General features: G+C 35.1%; 1 protein-coding gene across 1 annotated transcript in view; it reads right to left on the reverse strand.

Annotated features, from left to right (window-relative positions):
• Positions 1 to 14101, reverse strand: part of LOC121369657 (midasin-like) — a 171032-nt gene that overhangs the window by 149717 nt on the left and 7214 nt on the right. The window contains exons 5-16 of the mRNA XM_041494702.1: positions 13967 to 14074; positions 12693 to 12879; positions 11266 to 11475; positions 10168 to 10403; positions 8202 to 8316; positions 6755 to 6924; positions 5176 to 5353; positions 4583 to 4695; positions 3395 to 3546; positions 2397 to 2457; positions 1772 to 1886; positions 1051 to 1135 (exon numbers count right to left, since the gene is read on the reverse strand). Coding sequence (XP_041350636.1) covers positions 1051 to 1135; positions 1772 to 1886; positions 2397 to 2457; positions 3395 to 3546; positions 4583 to 4695; positions 5176 to 5353; positions 6755 to 6924; positions 8202 to 8316; positions 10168 to 10403; positions 11266 to 11475; positions 12693 to 12879; positions 13967 to 14074 — 1730 coding nt within the window. The remainder of the gene's footprint in view (positions 1 to 1050; positions 1136 to 1771; positions 1887 to 2396; positions 2458 to 3394; positions 3547 to 4582; positions 4696 to 5175; positions 5354 to 6754; positions 6925 to 8201; positions 8317 to 10167; positions 10404 to 11265; positions 11476 to 12692; positions 12880 to 13966; positions 14075 to 14101) is intronic.

Here is a 14101-nt window from a genome sequence, read left to right on the forward strand (position 1 = left end):
TTTGTTAGTGGTTAGTGAGAGAGAAGAGTGTGTAGTGGCCTTACACCTACCCACTGAGTCCTTAAGAACTTGCTCTGGGTTAGAGCCGGTACAGGGCTGCGAACCCTGTACCTACCAGCCTGTAGTCCGATGGCTTAACCACTGCACCACCAAGGCTGGTATACCTAAATAAAGGCCATTTTAAAAGTTGCAGATCAAATCCAATTTACTTATTTTCCCCCCCCCCCCCCCCCCCCCCCCCAAAAAAAAGAAAAAGCTGAAATTATATAAAAAGTTGAAATATCATATCCCTGAAGATTTTGTATTATTTGTTGCAACAAATTAGATCAAGCCAATTAAATGCAAAGCTTATGATTTTTCCTACTTTTGAAAGTGTTGGTAATGAGTAAATTAATGTTAGTTAATTATATTATTAACTAGGAAAATTACTGTTAAAGGGACATTCCTGAGTTTGCTGCAATTTTTAAGATGTTATGGACTAACAGACGATTGTAATTACATATCAAATATATTTTTCTGCATAAAATATTAGTGGCTGTATATGAAATGTGTTTCTGATCATTCTACTATTTTTACTAGGTTAAATTTCGTTTTATTTCCTAAAATATAGTTTTTCATACGTACGAAATTATTTGAAGACAAAATCCAGTTTGGGCTTCTTACAAATATTAAGACGACCAGAAACAAATTGAATATACAGACACTGATATTCCAAACAAGAAAACATATCTAATATGTAAGTTTAATTGTAGAAATATTTTATTTTTCAGAAACCTCTTACAATGCAGCAAACTCAGGAATGTCCCTTTAAATTTCAGTTAGCGTGAAAGCTAGTTTATTATGTATGAAATATCTGTTTTACTTGAGATTTAAACTAAGCAAGTTTATTAAAAATAATAGTAGTTCATGTCTTAATAAGAAAATACTAAATACAAAATTTAATTAACTTGTTCTGTGTTATGAAAAATTTCCTGTAATAGTTATATATAAATGTACAAAAATATTTATACATTCCAAATCTGTGAGTGTTTTTCAATGTAACCAACTGACCTTCCTTGTACTTGACACATGCCGACCGTTGCGTGTGATCCATAAGAGTAAGTAAATCATTCCATCTCTTTTTTAAAAAGCAGTCCTGCAGCAAAAATATAAAAATAGAAAAAGGGGTTTCATAGCAACAAAACAGGGATTTTATAGAGTTGCATGATCTATTTTAGTCAAACAATATCTGCCAATAATGAAAACTACTATAGTTCTGTTTGTGTTTGCATTAAAGCCCTAATAAAACTAATAACATACCAATTTTATTTTAACTTATTACATATTTATTCATTAAAATGCATGAAATGAAAACATGAAATCTGTATTAAAGTTAGCATTATTATGAGGTATGCCACCCCTGAATGTTTAGTTGAAAATACTTTTTTTTTAAATATCACCTTTAAATGTTTTCGGTGCAGTAAAACTGTATTTTCAACAATAAAACATTAATTGTCAAAAAATTGTAAAATACAATTATCTTCTTATTATAAGGTAAAAAATGCACAGAAACTTAAAACAATCACAAAACTTTAAAAATACAGTGAAATCTCTCAAAACTGGACCCTCTGTAAACCCGGAATTCCTCTAAAACCGGGACATTTTTCAGTCTTTTTTTTAAAATCAGTACAGAAAATAACCTCTCTAAACCAGATAGCTCTTAAAACCGGACAGTTTACTTGGTCCCTAGGGTGTCCGGTTTAGAGAGGTTTCACTGCATAAGAAAACAAACCTGAATGTGTCCCAAGAACTTTGAATTTTGTTTTCTGGAGAACGTTTTACAGAACAGCATTTCAAAGTCCTCTCTAAATGGCATGATGACAAACTTCAAGTCAACTGGCTTGAAACTAGAATTGAATAATAGTCATTTACATTAAATAAAACTGTTCACAAAACATATGAAATGTGAACTAAATTTGGCTTCACAATTGTAGAAAAAATGGCCAAACTGCCAACAATATTTTTTAATTTTTTTTAAACCCTATCTAATTTTTATTTTATTCACTTACAAAAATAGTTTTTCTACAGCTACAATGTCTTTTTCTTGCAATAAAATGAGTGACAGAACCACTACCCAAACATGGGGTCCAGTTACTGCACAATTAAACATTTCTTTAAGAATGGACGAAAAATACATTCAGGGCTGGATCAAGGAAATATTGGGGTGGGGGGGGGGGGGGGGGGGGGGGAGGGAGGACTAAAGAAAAAAGGGCACATGGACCAATTTATGAAAAGGGCGACCCAATGAAAGTTAAAAAGAAAGAAAACAGAGTCATGTGAATATATTTATGGGGGATGGGTACCCTGCCCCACCCCCCTGGTTCCACCTCTGATATTCTGTACATGATTATTCTTACCCTCCAAGAAGATCTGTGCTGTCACTCTGCTGGTTCATGTTAATCACATGCAGGTTATGACCTGAAATATTTTACATATCATTAACATATTTAGCTAAATCATTTAATATAATGGAACTCAACTGACCTGAAATGCAGAATCTATAAACAAACAGTACATATATACCTGCAGTACCATTACAAATAATTATTCAGTCCATTAACCTTCTGAATACAAAAGTCAACATAAGTTAACATGCTCTATGCCGCAAGCACTGGGTTGAGTAATTCACATTTCCAACTATTCTGAGCAACCCAATGGTCAGAAATACATAATAGAACAACAGATAGTTATAGCTTGATTGAGATTCAGTGTGTCATAGGATCAATCTGCCCATGTGGACCCATTGGGTTTCTTCCCTCACCAACCAGTGTCTCACAATGGGTAGATTAAAGGCTGTGGTATTTGTATATACAAGATTGCTTTCTGCTGTTGCTAAGAATAGCCCAGGGTTTTAGCTGTCGTTCACAAAATCGCCAAATGCGATTTAAAGTTGAATTTGATGAATATGTGTCATTTTCAATTCAACAAAAATGCTAATTAAAAAACTGGGTGTTATTTATGTGTATAGCTATATTAAAAAATTATTCTGCTTAGCTAAATGTTACTTGAATTTGGCTACAGATTTTTTAAAATCAAATTTGCCAAATTGCCATTGATTTTTGGTGTCCAGTTTAAACCCTAATAGCAGATGTGGTATCAGTGACCTTTCCCTCTCTGTCTCTCTCTCTCTCTGTCTGTCTGTCTGTCATCTATCTATCTGTCATCTATCTATCTATCTGTCTCTGTCTCTCTCTCTCACTGCAGGCCAGGTGTCATAATAACTATGTTTGACATGAAACAAGCATTTTTTTAAATATACTACCGTGCTGTTGAGATAGGTGTCTGTTCACCAAACCACAACCAGCTCAATGTATATGATAAGTATTCATAATAAAACATGTAAATCAAGTCATACCAAGCTGGTGAGCTAAGAACTGAACTGATGATGTTTTTCCCGTTCCGGTTTCTCCAACTAGCAGTGCTGGTTCATTCCTAGCTACACACACAGTCACTTTCTCAAGCAAAGACACCGACTGACGGGTGAAAGCAAACGTGCATTGCGACAACCTGCAAATACAAAATGTCATTAAATTAGCGTGCATCTGAAAAAAGTCTGTATTCACAAATGTCCACTGGACTCCGTCTTCTGTAGATTTAGATTTGTAAAATTAATCTTCACAATGACAGTCTTCTTCTGGTGCTTCTTGCTGGGAGGACTGCCACTGCCAGTCCTCCAACAGAAGAAAGTTTGTTTTGTTTAATGACACCACTACAGCACATTGATTTATTAATCATCAGCTATTGGATGTTGAACATTTGGTAATTTTGGACATATAGTCTTAGAGAGGAAACCACGCTAAATTGTTTTATTAGTGGCAAGGGATCTTTATATGCATCATCCCACAAACAGCATAGCACATACCACAGCTTTTGAATAACAGTCATGGTGCACTGGCTGGAATCCAACAGAAGTAGCACATGACAAATGATTCACAGCAGTTACAAATTTGTTAAAATACACCCTTTAGACTCTCTCTTGAGTACAAATATGATTTTCAATACGTCAGTGGTTTTGTCATTCAGATTAGGTAGCATTATACCAAACAGCATCTCTACGAGTTTGAAGTGCACCCAACATCAATTACAGTGTTAAATACTGACGGTGACTACAGCTGTTGATACAGTTGTCATAAAGTGTTGATAACCAGTAAGTTTGCACTTGTTAATAAAGTTGTCATAAAGTGTTGTTTGCCAGTAAGTTTATGTAATTTAATTTCAGCTATTCTCATATATGGGTATTTTACTTAACTTAAAACATGCTACTAAAATTGGTACAGCAATTTATGTTAAGAACAAGCATTGTTAAGGAAACTATCTGTTGTTTCTGAAATTATTAACTTCAGTTCTCTGTTTTTTCAATTAATTTTATTGGTGAGGTGTTGTAGTGTTTATTATTTATGATGTTACATAAAATGAAAGGTTACATATGTTACTATTGTTGTCTATGGGATTTGATCTGATGGTATGCTCCCTATTAATGTTACAAATAACTCAACAAGAATGAAAAAAAGAAAGATATAAAATATTTAAATCAAATTAATACCTTTTCAGTTTAATGATGTCCACTGGTTTTCTTTGAAGGGCCACTCTACCCACAGTGAATGTACTGGGTGTGATGTCAATGTTGGGCTTATGCTTGGAGCAGAAGTATTCTGCCTGGAAACAACAAATATTACCATCGTTAGGCAACTTGAAAACAGAACTTACTAAAACATAATGGTCACCTATTTACAGCATGGTCATTAAAAAAGAATTTATAAATTAACACAGAATCCATGTACCATGGTCTAGAAATACCAAATCAAAACTCTAGGTAACAGACCATGCAATTTTCAAGATTAACTTTACATTTTAATTTTTAAAATTTTATAATTTTTAAAATCTAGCACAATTTATTTGTGAAGACTGCACCAAATTCAAGAACTCAAAACTCCAAGAGAGAAAACAAATTCTAATTTTAATGTTAAACTTTAATTTTATTTTTAAAAGTTTAATTAAAATATGTATGCATGTGAAAATGTCTCTTTCTAAAAGTTAATAGACAAACAGATGGATACTGGTGTCAGAAATGCTTTACCAACAAATTTTATAATAGTACTAATAATGCTCATTATATTACAAACACAAAAAACAAACCTGGATCTTATTAATGTTTAGTTTGGCCCCAATAGCTTCTGCCAATGGTGTTCTCTTATTAACCTTGGGCAGTGATGCAACAAAACAGTCCACAGCTTCTTGGAAGACCCTAAGGCCCGATTCAGAAGACGAAACGTCAAAATCAGCACTGATACGGCTACACCAAGTCATCAAGTCCCTGCCAAAACATTGAGAGATAAAAAGAAAATCACATTAAAAATACAGTTAATAATTAAAAAGTAGTATCAGGCATATTCTTTTATTTATATGTATTTAGAAATGTAAACAATTACACTGGTTTCATTAACAGTACGTAGTAATTCTGAATTATTCAAATCAAAACCATAGTATTTTGGTATGCTAATCCTTTAAGTTAAAGTTTGTTTTATTTAATGACACCACTAGAGCACACTGATTTATTAATCACTGATAACTGATGTCAAACATTTGGTAATAGTAACATATACTCGAGAAGAAACCTGCTACAATTTTTCATTAGTAGCAAGGATAGCACATACCAGTCCTGATGCACTGGCTGGAATGAGAAATAGCCCAATGAGCCCACAGACCCTAGACCGACCATGCATTAAGCGGATACTTTACCACGGGGTTACATCCCAACTCGCAAATCCTAATGTCTTGTACTATTTTTCTGTATAATTTTTTCAAAGATCATAGGCGTCAGAAATGGGGGGACAGGGGGCACTTGCCATCCCAACTCTGAAACTATGTGCACAATATGAACTCGCATTTTATAAGTGGCCCCACTAGTTGCTGCTATCTTCTGACGCCTATGCAGATGCAGAAACCTCGAGCGCCTGGCAAAAAAATAACTGGACAAATACACCTAAATTAACTAGTATCTGTATTTCAGGGTACCTTTAAATTGCAGTCCTGGCAGGTCTCACCCTGTCCATTGTCAAATTAGCCAGGTTCTAATTTGTTTTTACAAATTGGCTACAAGATTTAATATTTGGCGAATACAATATATTTTAATAATTTTCAAGCAGATACACTCTACATATCTAAAACTTGACTAAAATAAAATAAAATATTCCAGTGCGAGTCCTGCCTGGCCAAATAATCCACCCACCATCTGATTGGCCCTGTTTGCATGCAAGGCGAGTGCTATTGGCCACAATCACAAATCATCTGTATTCAATATGGCTAAATTTGGAGAAAACTTGAATCATCCAGGTCAAAGTTCTGTTCTGTTCTGATATAATAGACGATAAAATGCATTTTTATTAGACCATAGGGTGGGGGAGGGGAAGTCTTTAAATTGGAAACCGGCCTCGGTGGTGTCGTGGTTACGCCATTAATTGGATATAAGCATGAAAATAAGTTGAAATGAAGTGAAGTGAAATGAATTGAAAATGCACGTAGGTGAGAAGGAAGGAAATGTTTTATTTAACGACACACTCAACGCATTTTTTTTACGGTTATATGGTGTCAGACACAGATATTGAGTGAGGAAACCAGCTGTCGCCACTTCATGGGCTACTCTTTTCGATTCGCAGTAAGGGATCTTTTATATGCACCATCCCATAGACAGGATAACACATACAAACGGTCTTACCTTGTGGATACCAAGCGACCATCATGAGACAAGAATTTGCCAGCAGTGTCTGTGCTTGGTGACATATTGCCATTGGCAACAACATCATGCTTTCCAGCAGACAACAGGAAGTAGATGTCCAAGAGCTTATCGACAACAGTAGTCAGCAATGGAAACTTGGTGGAGATCACCTATGGAAGGAAAGGAACATTTGATTAAAGATGCCTAGTATATAATATAACAACAGATCATGATCAAAATTAGAATCTGGTATAATTTATAATATCACTGTTAGAAAACAATAATTCCTATTTCTTCTGGTAGACAGGCAGAATTGTAAACTGTACCAAATTTTCATTTTTATCTTGACTTATATAATACTTAAATACAGTTTATTGTGCAATTTACATTCATTGAACATGGTAAAGTTGAAACCCAAAAGCTGACATGGTCACCACCACCATGTAGTATTTACACCTCACAAACTGACATCATCAAAGCAAGAAAATAAAACATTCGACTCTTGCTACAGATTAAATTTTAAACTTGGGGGGGGGGGAGGGGGGGGCACTGTGCATGTACATAATTAACTATGTTGAACAGTTGGACACTTGTCAGACAATACCAATGGCCAATATAATATTTTATGTTGGGTGCTGTTAAACAATCAATCAGTCTGTTATAATACTATTGGGCTCGTGCTTATAAAACTATAGTCTACTCATCTTTAAAGAAAGAAAGAAATGTTTTATTTAACGATGCACTCAACACATTTTATTTACAGTTATATGGCATCAGACATATGGTTAAGGACCACACAGATTTTGAGAGGAAACCCGCTGTCGCCACTTCATGGGCTACTCTTTCTGATTAGTAGCAAGGGATCTTTTATTTGCACTTCCCACAGGCAGGATAGCACAAACCATGGCCTTTGTTGAACCAGTTATGGATCACTGGTCAGTGCAAGTGGTTTACACCTACCCATTGAGCCTTACGGAACACTCACTCAGGGTTTGGAGTCGGTATCTGGATTAAAAATCCCATGCCTCGACTGGGATCCGAACCCAGTACCTACCAGCCTGTAGACCGATGGCCTAACCACAACGCCGGTCATCTTTAATGATGTCACATGTAAACATTATTAAAGTCTTGACTCAGGGCTAGCTCTGGCACACGCCAAATTCCCCTATTGCAAATTTCAAAAACAATTAACGAATTTTATTTTAATTTGGCGAAATAATTTCATATAATAATTAATATTTTCTTACAAAATAACTGGGTTTCTGCTATTTTTGAAGTTTTATAGAAAATTTGGCAAGTTTTGTAAGCATGGGGTGTCCAGTAACTCTGGTCTTAACGGTTCCATGTTAATCTTCGCTTAAAATATTTAGTGGAACGGGGCCCTAGACTCTAAATTCGACTTTGAAGCTTGAGGTGGATTGTGTTTGTGGGACATGGTCACACTTACAATCTGTAACTCTGGTCGACTCAGCGGTTCCACGTTAATCTTCGTCCACATCTTGTCCAGCAACACTGAGCTACTGCTGTGCTGGTTGTACCAGCATCCACTTCCTCCAATCAACCTGGGGAATAAAACGTTACATAACATTGGTGCAAACAGAAAAGTAATGTATCATGTATATTTTTGTACAAATATATTTTAACAACATTATTAAAGACTGTTGTGCAAACAAAAGCCTGAGACATATCCAGGAAGCCGAGCATTCACAGTCTGTTAGATTGGTGTTTTTTGGTTCCTAGCATTAAAAGAATGTAATAAAATGCCCGAAATACATTTTTGGGTAGGGCTCTATGGAATTGAATCTTTACATTGTACGTGCTGAATGCAACCCCAGTCGATAGAATTATGGGGGCCTCCCCTAGAAAGAAAATGGGTTAGATTTAGAGTTTGGGTTAAGAAAATCATACAGTAATGATAAGAGTAATTAATTTTGTCAAAAGGGTAACATACAAAAAATAAAATCTGCAAACAAATTTGGGTATGGTGCCATACCCATTTTACCCTCTGGCAGAAACCCTGCCAATCATTCTCAATTTGATATTCAGCACCATTCCACAGAGGCAGTGTCTTTTTCTTATTCCCAATTTTGAAGTCAAAATCACAATCTAATTGTAAAAACATTTATCAACTTTTATCTTTTAATATAATTATATAAATACAGATCTGTATATTGTATTTTCATCACATGATTCATACAACCAGGAAAACATCTGGATGTCTTATGCATCGATTTTACATATCAGATTATTGACTTAGTTTCATAATTAAGAGTTAAATGAGTTGATATCAAAATTGGTAATATTTTGTGTCCCAGCTCTAAATTATATTATAAAATGTATATATTTCCCAATTTTTTTCACAGAATATTACTATGATATCAATGCATGACACCACACATATTTGTAATATATTTCAGACATTAGTTAAAAAAACATATCAGTATTTTATTTAAGAAATTATGCCGAAATCTCATGTCCCTTACAAGGGGTGAAGTTATATAAAGTCTAATATTGTGTTAAAAAATATGTTATTCTTTAACTTTTTCTGCATAAATGTAATCATGAGATATTAAATAATAATACTATGCTATTATACTTTATTTTTGTTAATTATATTTGAGGAATTTTTTACTAAATATGTGTGTCCCTTATATACATACCATACATACATACATACATACATACATATATATATATATATATATCCATACTGTTACCTCCATCATAAAATGTTCATAATTGGTGCGCCATGAACTTGGTCTTGTTGTACTTCCTACAAAGGATCTTCCACTTTCTGTCTTATCATTTGAATGTGACCTTAATTCAGTAACTTGGACCAGAAGACACAATTTTTTGAACAAGCAAGTATATTTCTTTGAATACAAATTTTGAGCATCCATACTGTTACTGTCTTTGCATATGCCAAAATTAGAAATTACATTTTAAAACATTTAGGAAATTATGTTGTCTAAGAACACACCATGTACCAACCAGGCATTCTACATACTACCGTGTGTACATAATTTCTAAAATATTCTAAAATTGTCCTGTTATAGTCCATACTGTTACTTTACCCCTTGCAAGGGACATAGATTACGGCATAATTTCTTAAATAAAATATTTTTTTTTTTTTTTAAACTAATGTCCGAAATATATTACAAATATGTGTGGTTTTGTGTATTGATGTCAAAGTAATATTCTGTGAAAAATTGGGAAATAATATAATTGAGAGCTGGCACCCAAAATGTTACCATTTTTTATATTGACTCAAATACTCTGGCATGTTCAGCAGGGTGAGCACGAACAATTTTCTGACTTATAGACTGAGAATATAAAATGGCATAGTCTTTGAAGAATGGTTTCCAATACTAGAATCTAGCAAAAACAAGTGATAAAATGTAGAATATACAAACCTTTGAGTTGCGAAGAGTCTGAATCCTGAGTGTGCTCGGACATTATCTCCATGGCCTGGCACAGACAGGCAGCCGTTTTCCAGCAGTGGCAACAAGATGGACACGACATCCATTGGTGCGTGATCTATGTCCTCGAGGAGAATCCAGTGACCTTCTGTGATGGCTCGTGTCAGAATACCTGGCTGCCACACGAACTGTCCGGGCACCTCAGTACATCTATAGATACCCAGCAGTGTCTGAGTGGGGGAAAAAAAGCAAGATAACAAATATTTAATAATACCAAGCTTCATTATTAAAGTCTTCCAGGGTTCATATACTTGAACTAAATTCTAAGACTTTCCATGATTTTTTAAAGGTATTTTCCAAGACCTTTATAATAATTTTTGAGAAGAATTTTTCTGCGAACTTCATTATATTGCAATATTTTGATGTGGAATTCTGCACTCCTTGTTATTTTAAAACGAGAGAAAACATTTAAACAATTTTATTTTCCATGACCCAACTCAAAATCTGATGACTTTCCAGGTCTGGAAAATGACTTTTGCTGATTCCATAACCCGTACGAACCCTATCGTCTGGTTGTTGAGTTGTAAAAAGTACTTACTTTGCTATCTATCTGGTTGTTGAGTTCTAAACTATACTTACTTTGCTGTCTATCTGGTTCCTGAGTTTTACAAAGTACTTACTTTGCTATCTGGCTGGTTGTTGAGTTCTAAACTGTATTTACTTTGCTATCTATCTGGTTCCTGAGTTTTAAAAAGTACTTACTTTGCTATCTGTCTGGTTGTTGAGTTCTAAAATGTACTTACTTTGCTATCTATCTGGTTGTTGATTTCTAAACTGTACTTACTTTGCTATCTGTCTGGTTGTTGAGTTTTAAAAACATACTTACTTTGCTATCTATCTGGTTCCTGAGTTTTAAAAAGTACTTACTTTGCTATCTGTCTGGTTGTTGAGTTCTAAAATGTACTTACTTTGCTATCTATCTGGTTGTTGATTTCTAAACTGTACTTACTTTGCTATCTGTCTGGTTGTTGAGTTTTAAAAACATACTTACTTTGCTATCTATCTGGTTCCTGAGTTTTAAAAAGTACTTACTTTGCTATCTGTCTGGTCACCGAGCTGTATTTTGAGTAAGTCTGGTGACTTGGATCTCCCCGTGACCTGACCCAGGTGCTCCACCAGGGACGTCTTGCCACTGCCCACAGGACCTTGTAGAAGAACTGAATTTCCAGACACCACAGCAAGGGCCAGACTTCGGAGGTTGTTCAGCATGGAGGCCACAGGAATCAGACAACCTGTAGACGGCTAAAAAGAAGGAAAAGAAGAGAGAAATGATTATCTTCATGACAGTTTGGCATGTTTTACGTTATGACTAACCAGGTCTGTAAAATATGGCTTCTGGCCCCGTGCTTATAAACCTTAAAGTCCAGACTTTAATGTCATGGCAATGCCATTCAAATAGCATTACGTTAAAGTCTGGACTTTATTAAAGTCTAGACTTTAAGTTTACTAAGCATGGGCCCAGTTATGCTTGGTCTAGAGAATCCACCATTTCTGAGTAATAACCATAATATAGACCTTAGGGCTGACTTTAGGAAAGGAGTTTGTCCCTTAGCAAGTGTAACAGCAATGTACTTTGTTTTGTCCACATTTAAATCTTGTATGTGTCTAAAATAAATGTTCAATGACACATTTCATAAATTTGGCCAAAAATGTGTTAAAAAAGTTAAAGCGTGTCTTGTTCAACACCACCACTAGTGCACATTGATTTATTAATCATCGGCTATTGGATGTCAATCATTTAGTAATTGTGACATAGTCTTAGAGAAGAAACCCGATACATTTTTCCATTAATAGTATTAGGAACTTTTATATGCACCATCCTACAAACAGGATAGCACATACCACAGCCTTTGATATACCAGTCGTGGTGCACTACCTAGAGCGAGAAATAGCCCAGTGGACCAAACAACTGTGATCGATCCTAAACTGACCTCACGTCAGGCGAGAGCTTTACCACTGGGCTACATCCCACCCTTTCTGAGTAACAGAGTTACTCATAAAAACTTAATATAGACTAACAAATAAAGAGCTGACTTTTGGAAAAGTGTTCATCCCTTTCTTAATTTTAACTTCCCTTAATACCCAAGCATACTTAATCATTTATGATAAGCACAGATGTTTTGTCTGCCTTAATATTTTGCATACATCTAAAATAAATATTCAATGACAATTCACAAATCTGGCTTACAGTGTTTGCAATGTCACATCGACTTTCAGCAATAGAATAGAATAGACGTTTGATGACACCCCAGCACTGATTTTGGAGCAAGACAAGACAAAAACCAGCACAAATATAAAAAGACCACACAAAAAAGAAGAAAGTATTGTCTAATCAGATCAGCCCTTATTCTCAAAAAGGAAAGAAAAAAGTTAGTTATGGAAGAAAAAACACACCAAGATTTAATTTAAATGTACTTAAACATGAAAATTCATGAGATATTATCTTCACACAACCGTACCATATTGTCAGCTTGACCAGAATTAAACTTTGGAATAAGAATGCCAGCTACTTCAACCACACTACTGCTGAAATCTGTGTCCATAATAGCCTGCATGGTGTGAGTTTGGGAAGGAGACATCTCCTTGGCAACCAGGTCAGCAGATAAGTGGGACAGTATTTTCCTTCCTTCCTCTTCGAAGAAGAATCTGAAATAGTTCAAACATTTCATGAATTTAAAAAAAAAAAAAGCAGCATTTGGAAGTGCACCCCAGCAGATTTTGAAACAAGTGATTACTATTACCTTCTGATCCATGACATCATATATTTCATTATGCCATCAAAAAGCACAAATTTAAGTATGTAATAAAAACTAAAGCACTTGCTCTCTATGGTAGCTGTGACATTAAATTCTAAACAAAATGACATTTATTTGACATGTAGTTTTAAGCATGTAATTATAACATTGATTTTTAATTATTAAAAATAAAAATAAATTGATACCCTTTATAAATGAGGTTCCCAGATTTATAAAAAAAAGGACCAGCAAAACAAACAAAAAATATTTACAGGCACTCTACTATCTAAATCTCAGGAATAATGGGGTTTCTGCCAGAAGGTACCCTAATATCTTAGAAATTAACAAGATACATTTTTAATATTTTTAGAAGAAAGAAGTGTTTTATTTAACGATGCACTCAACACATTTTATTTACGGTTATATGGCGTCAGACATATGGTTAAGGACCACACAGATTTTGAGAGGAAACCCGCTGTCGCCACTACATGGGCTACTCTTCCGATTAGCAGCAAGGGATCTTTTATTTGCGCTTCCCACAGGCAGGATAGCACAAACCATGGCCTTTGTTGAACCAGTCATGGATCACTGGTCAGTGCAAGTGGTTTACACCTACCCATCGAGCCTTGCGGAGCACTCACTCAGGTTTTGGAGTCGGTATCTGGATAAAAAATCCCATGCCTCGACTGGGATCCGAACCCAGTACCTACCAGCCTGTAGACCGATGGCCTGCCACGACGCCACCGAGGCCGGTATATTTTTAGAAAGTTTATAGTACGTGAACTGGCGTTTAAAATTTGTCAAAATACATAAACTGCAGCATCCAATTCCAAAAGATTTCAAACCCATAACCACCTAGTAGGAGCACTTATGACCTGTTTTGTTTTTATTACATACCCTCAAAAAAAATATTGGGCACAAAGCTTGAACAAGAAGGAATTTTTTTTTTTTTATTTAACAACGCACTCAACACATTTTTTAAAAAGGCTTATAATTACCTGACAGAGAGATCAGTCTTCTCGGCAGTAGTAAAGTACTTCCTGAAAAGTTTTTGTTTTTGGTCGGCGGACATCTTGAGAATCTTAGACACCGTGTTAGCAGCACACCTTCATGAAAGAGAATTAAAAAAAACC

This window comes from Gigantopelta aegis, chromosome 4 (genome assembly GCF_016097555.1).
Source record: "Gigantopelta aegis isolate Gae_Host chromosome 4, Gae_host_genome, whole genome shotgun sequence".
In the NCBI taxonomy this organism is placed as follows: domain Eukaryota; kingdom Metazoa; phylum Mollusca; class Gastropoda; order Neomphalida; family Peltospiridae; genus Gigantopelta; species Gigantopelta aegis.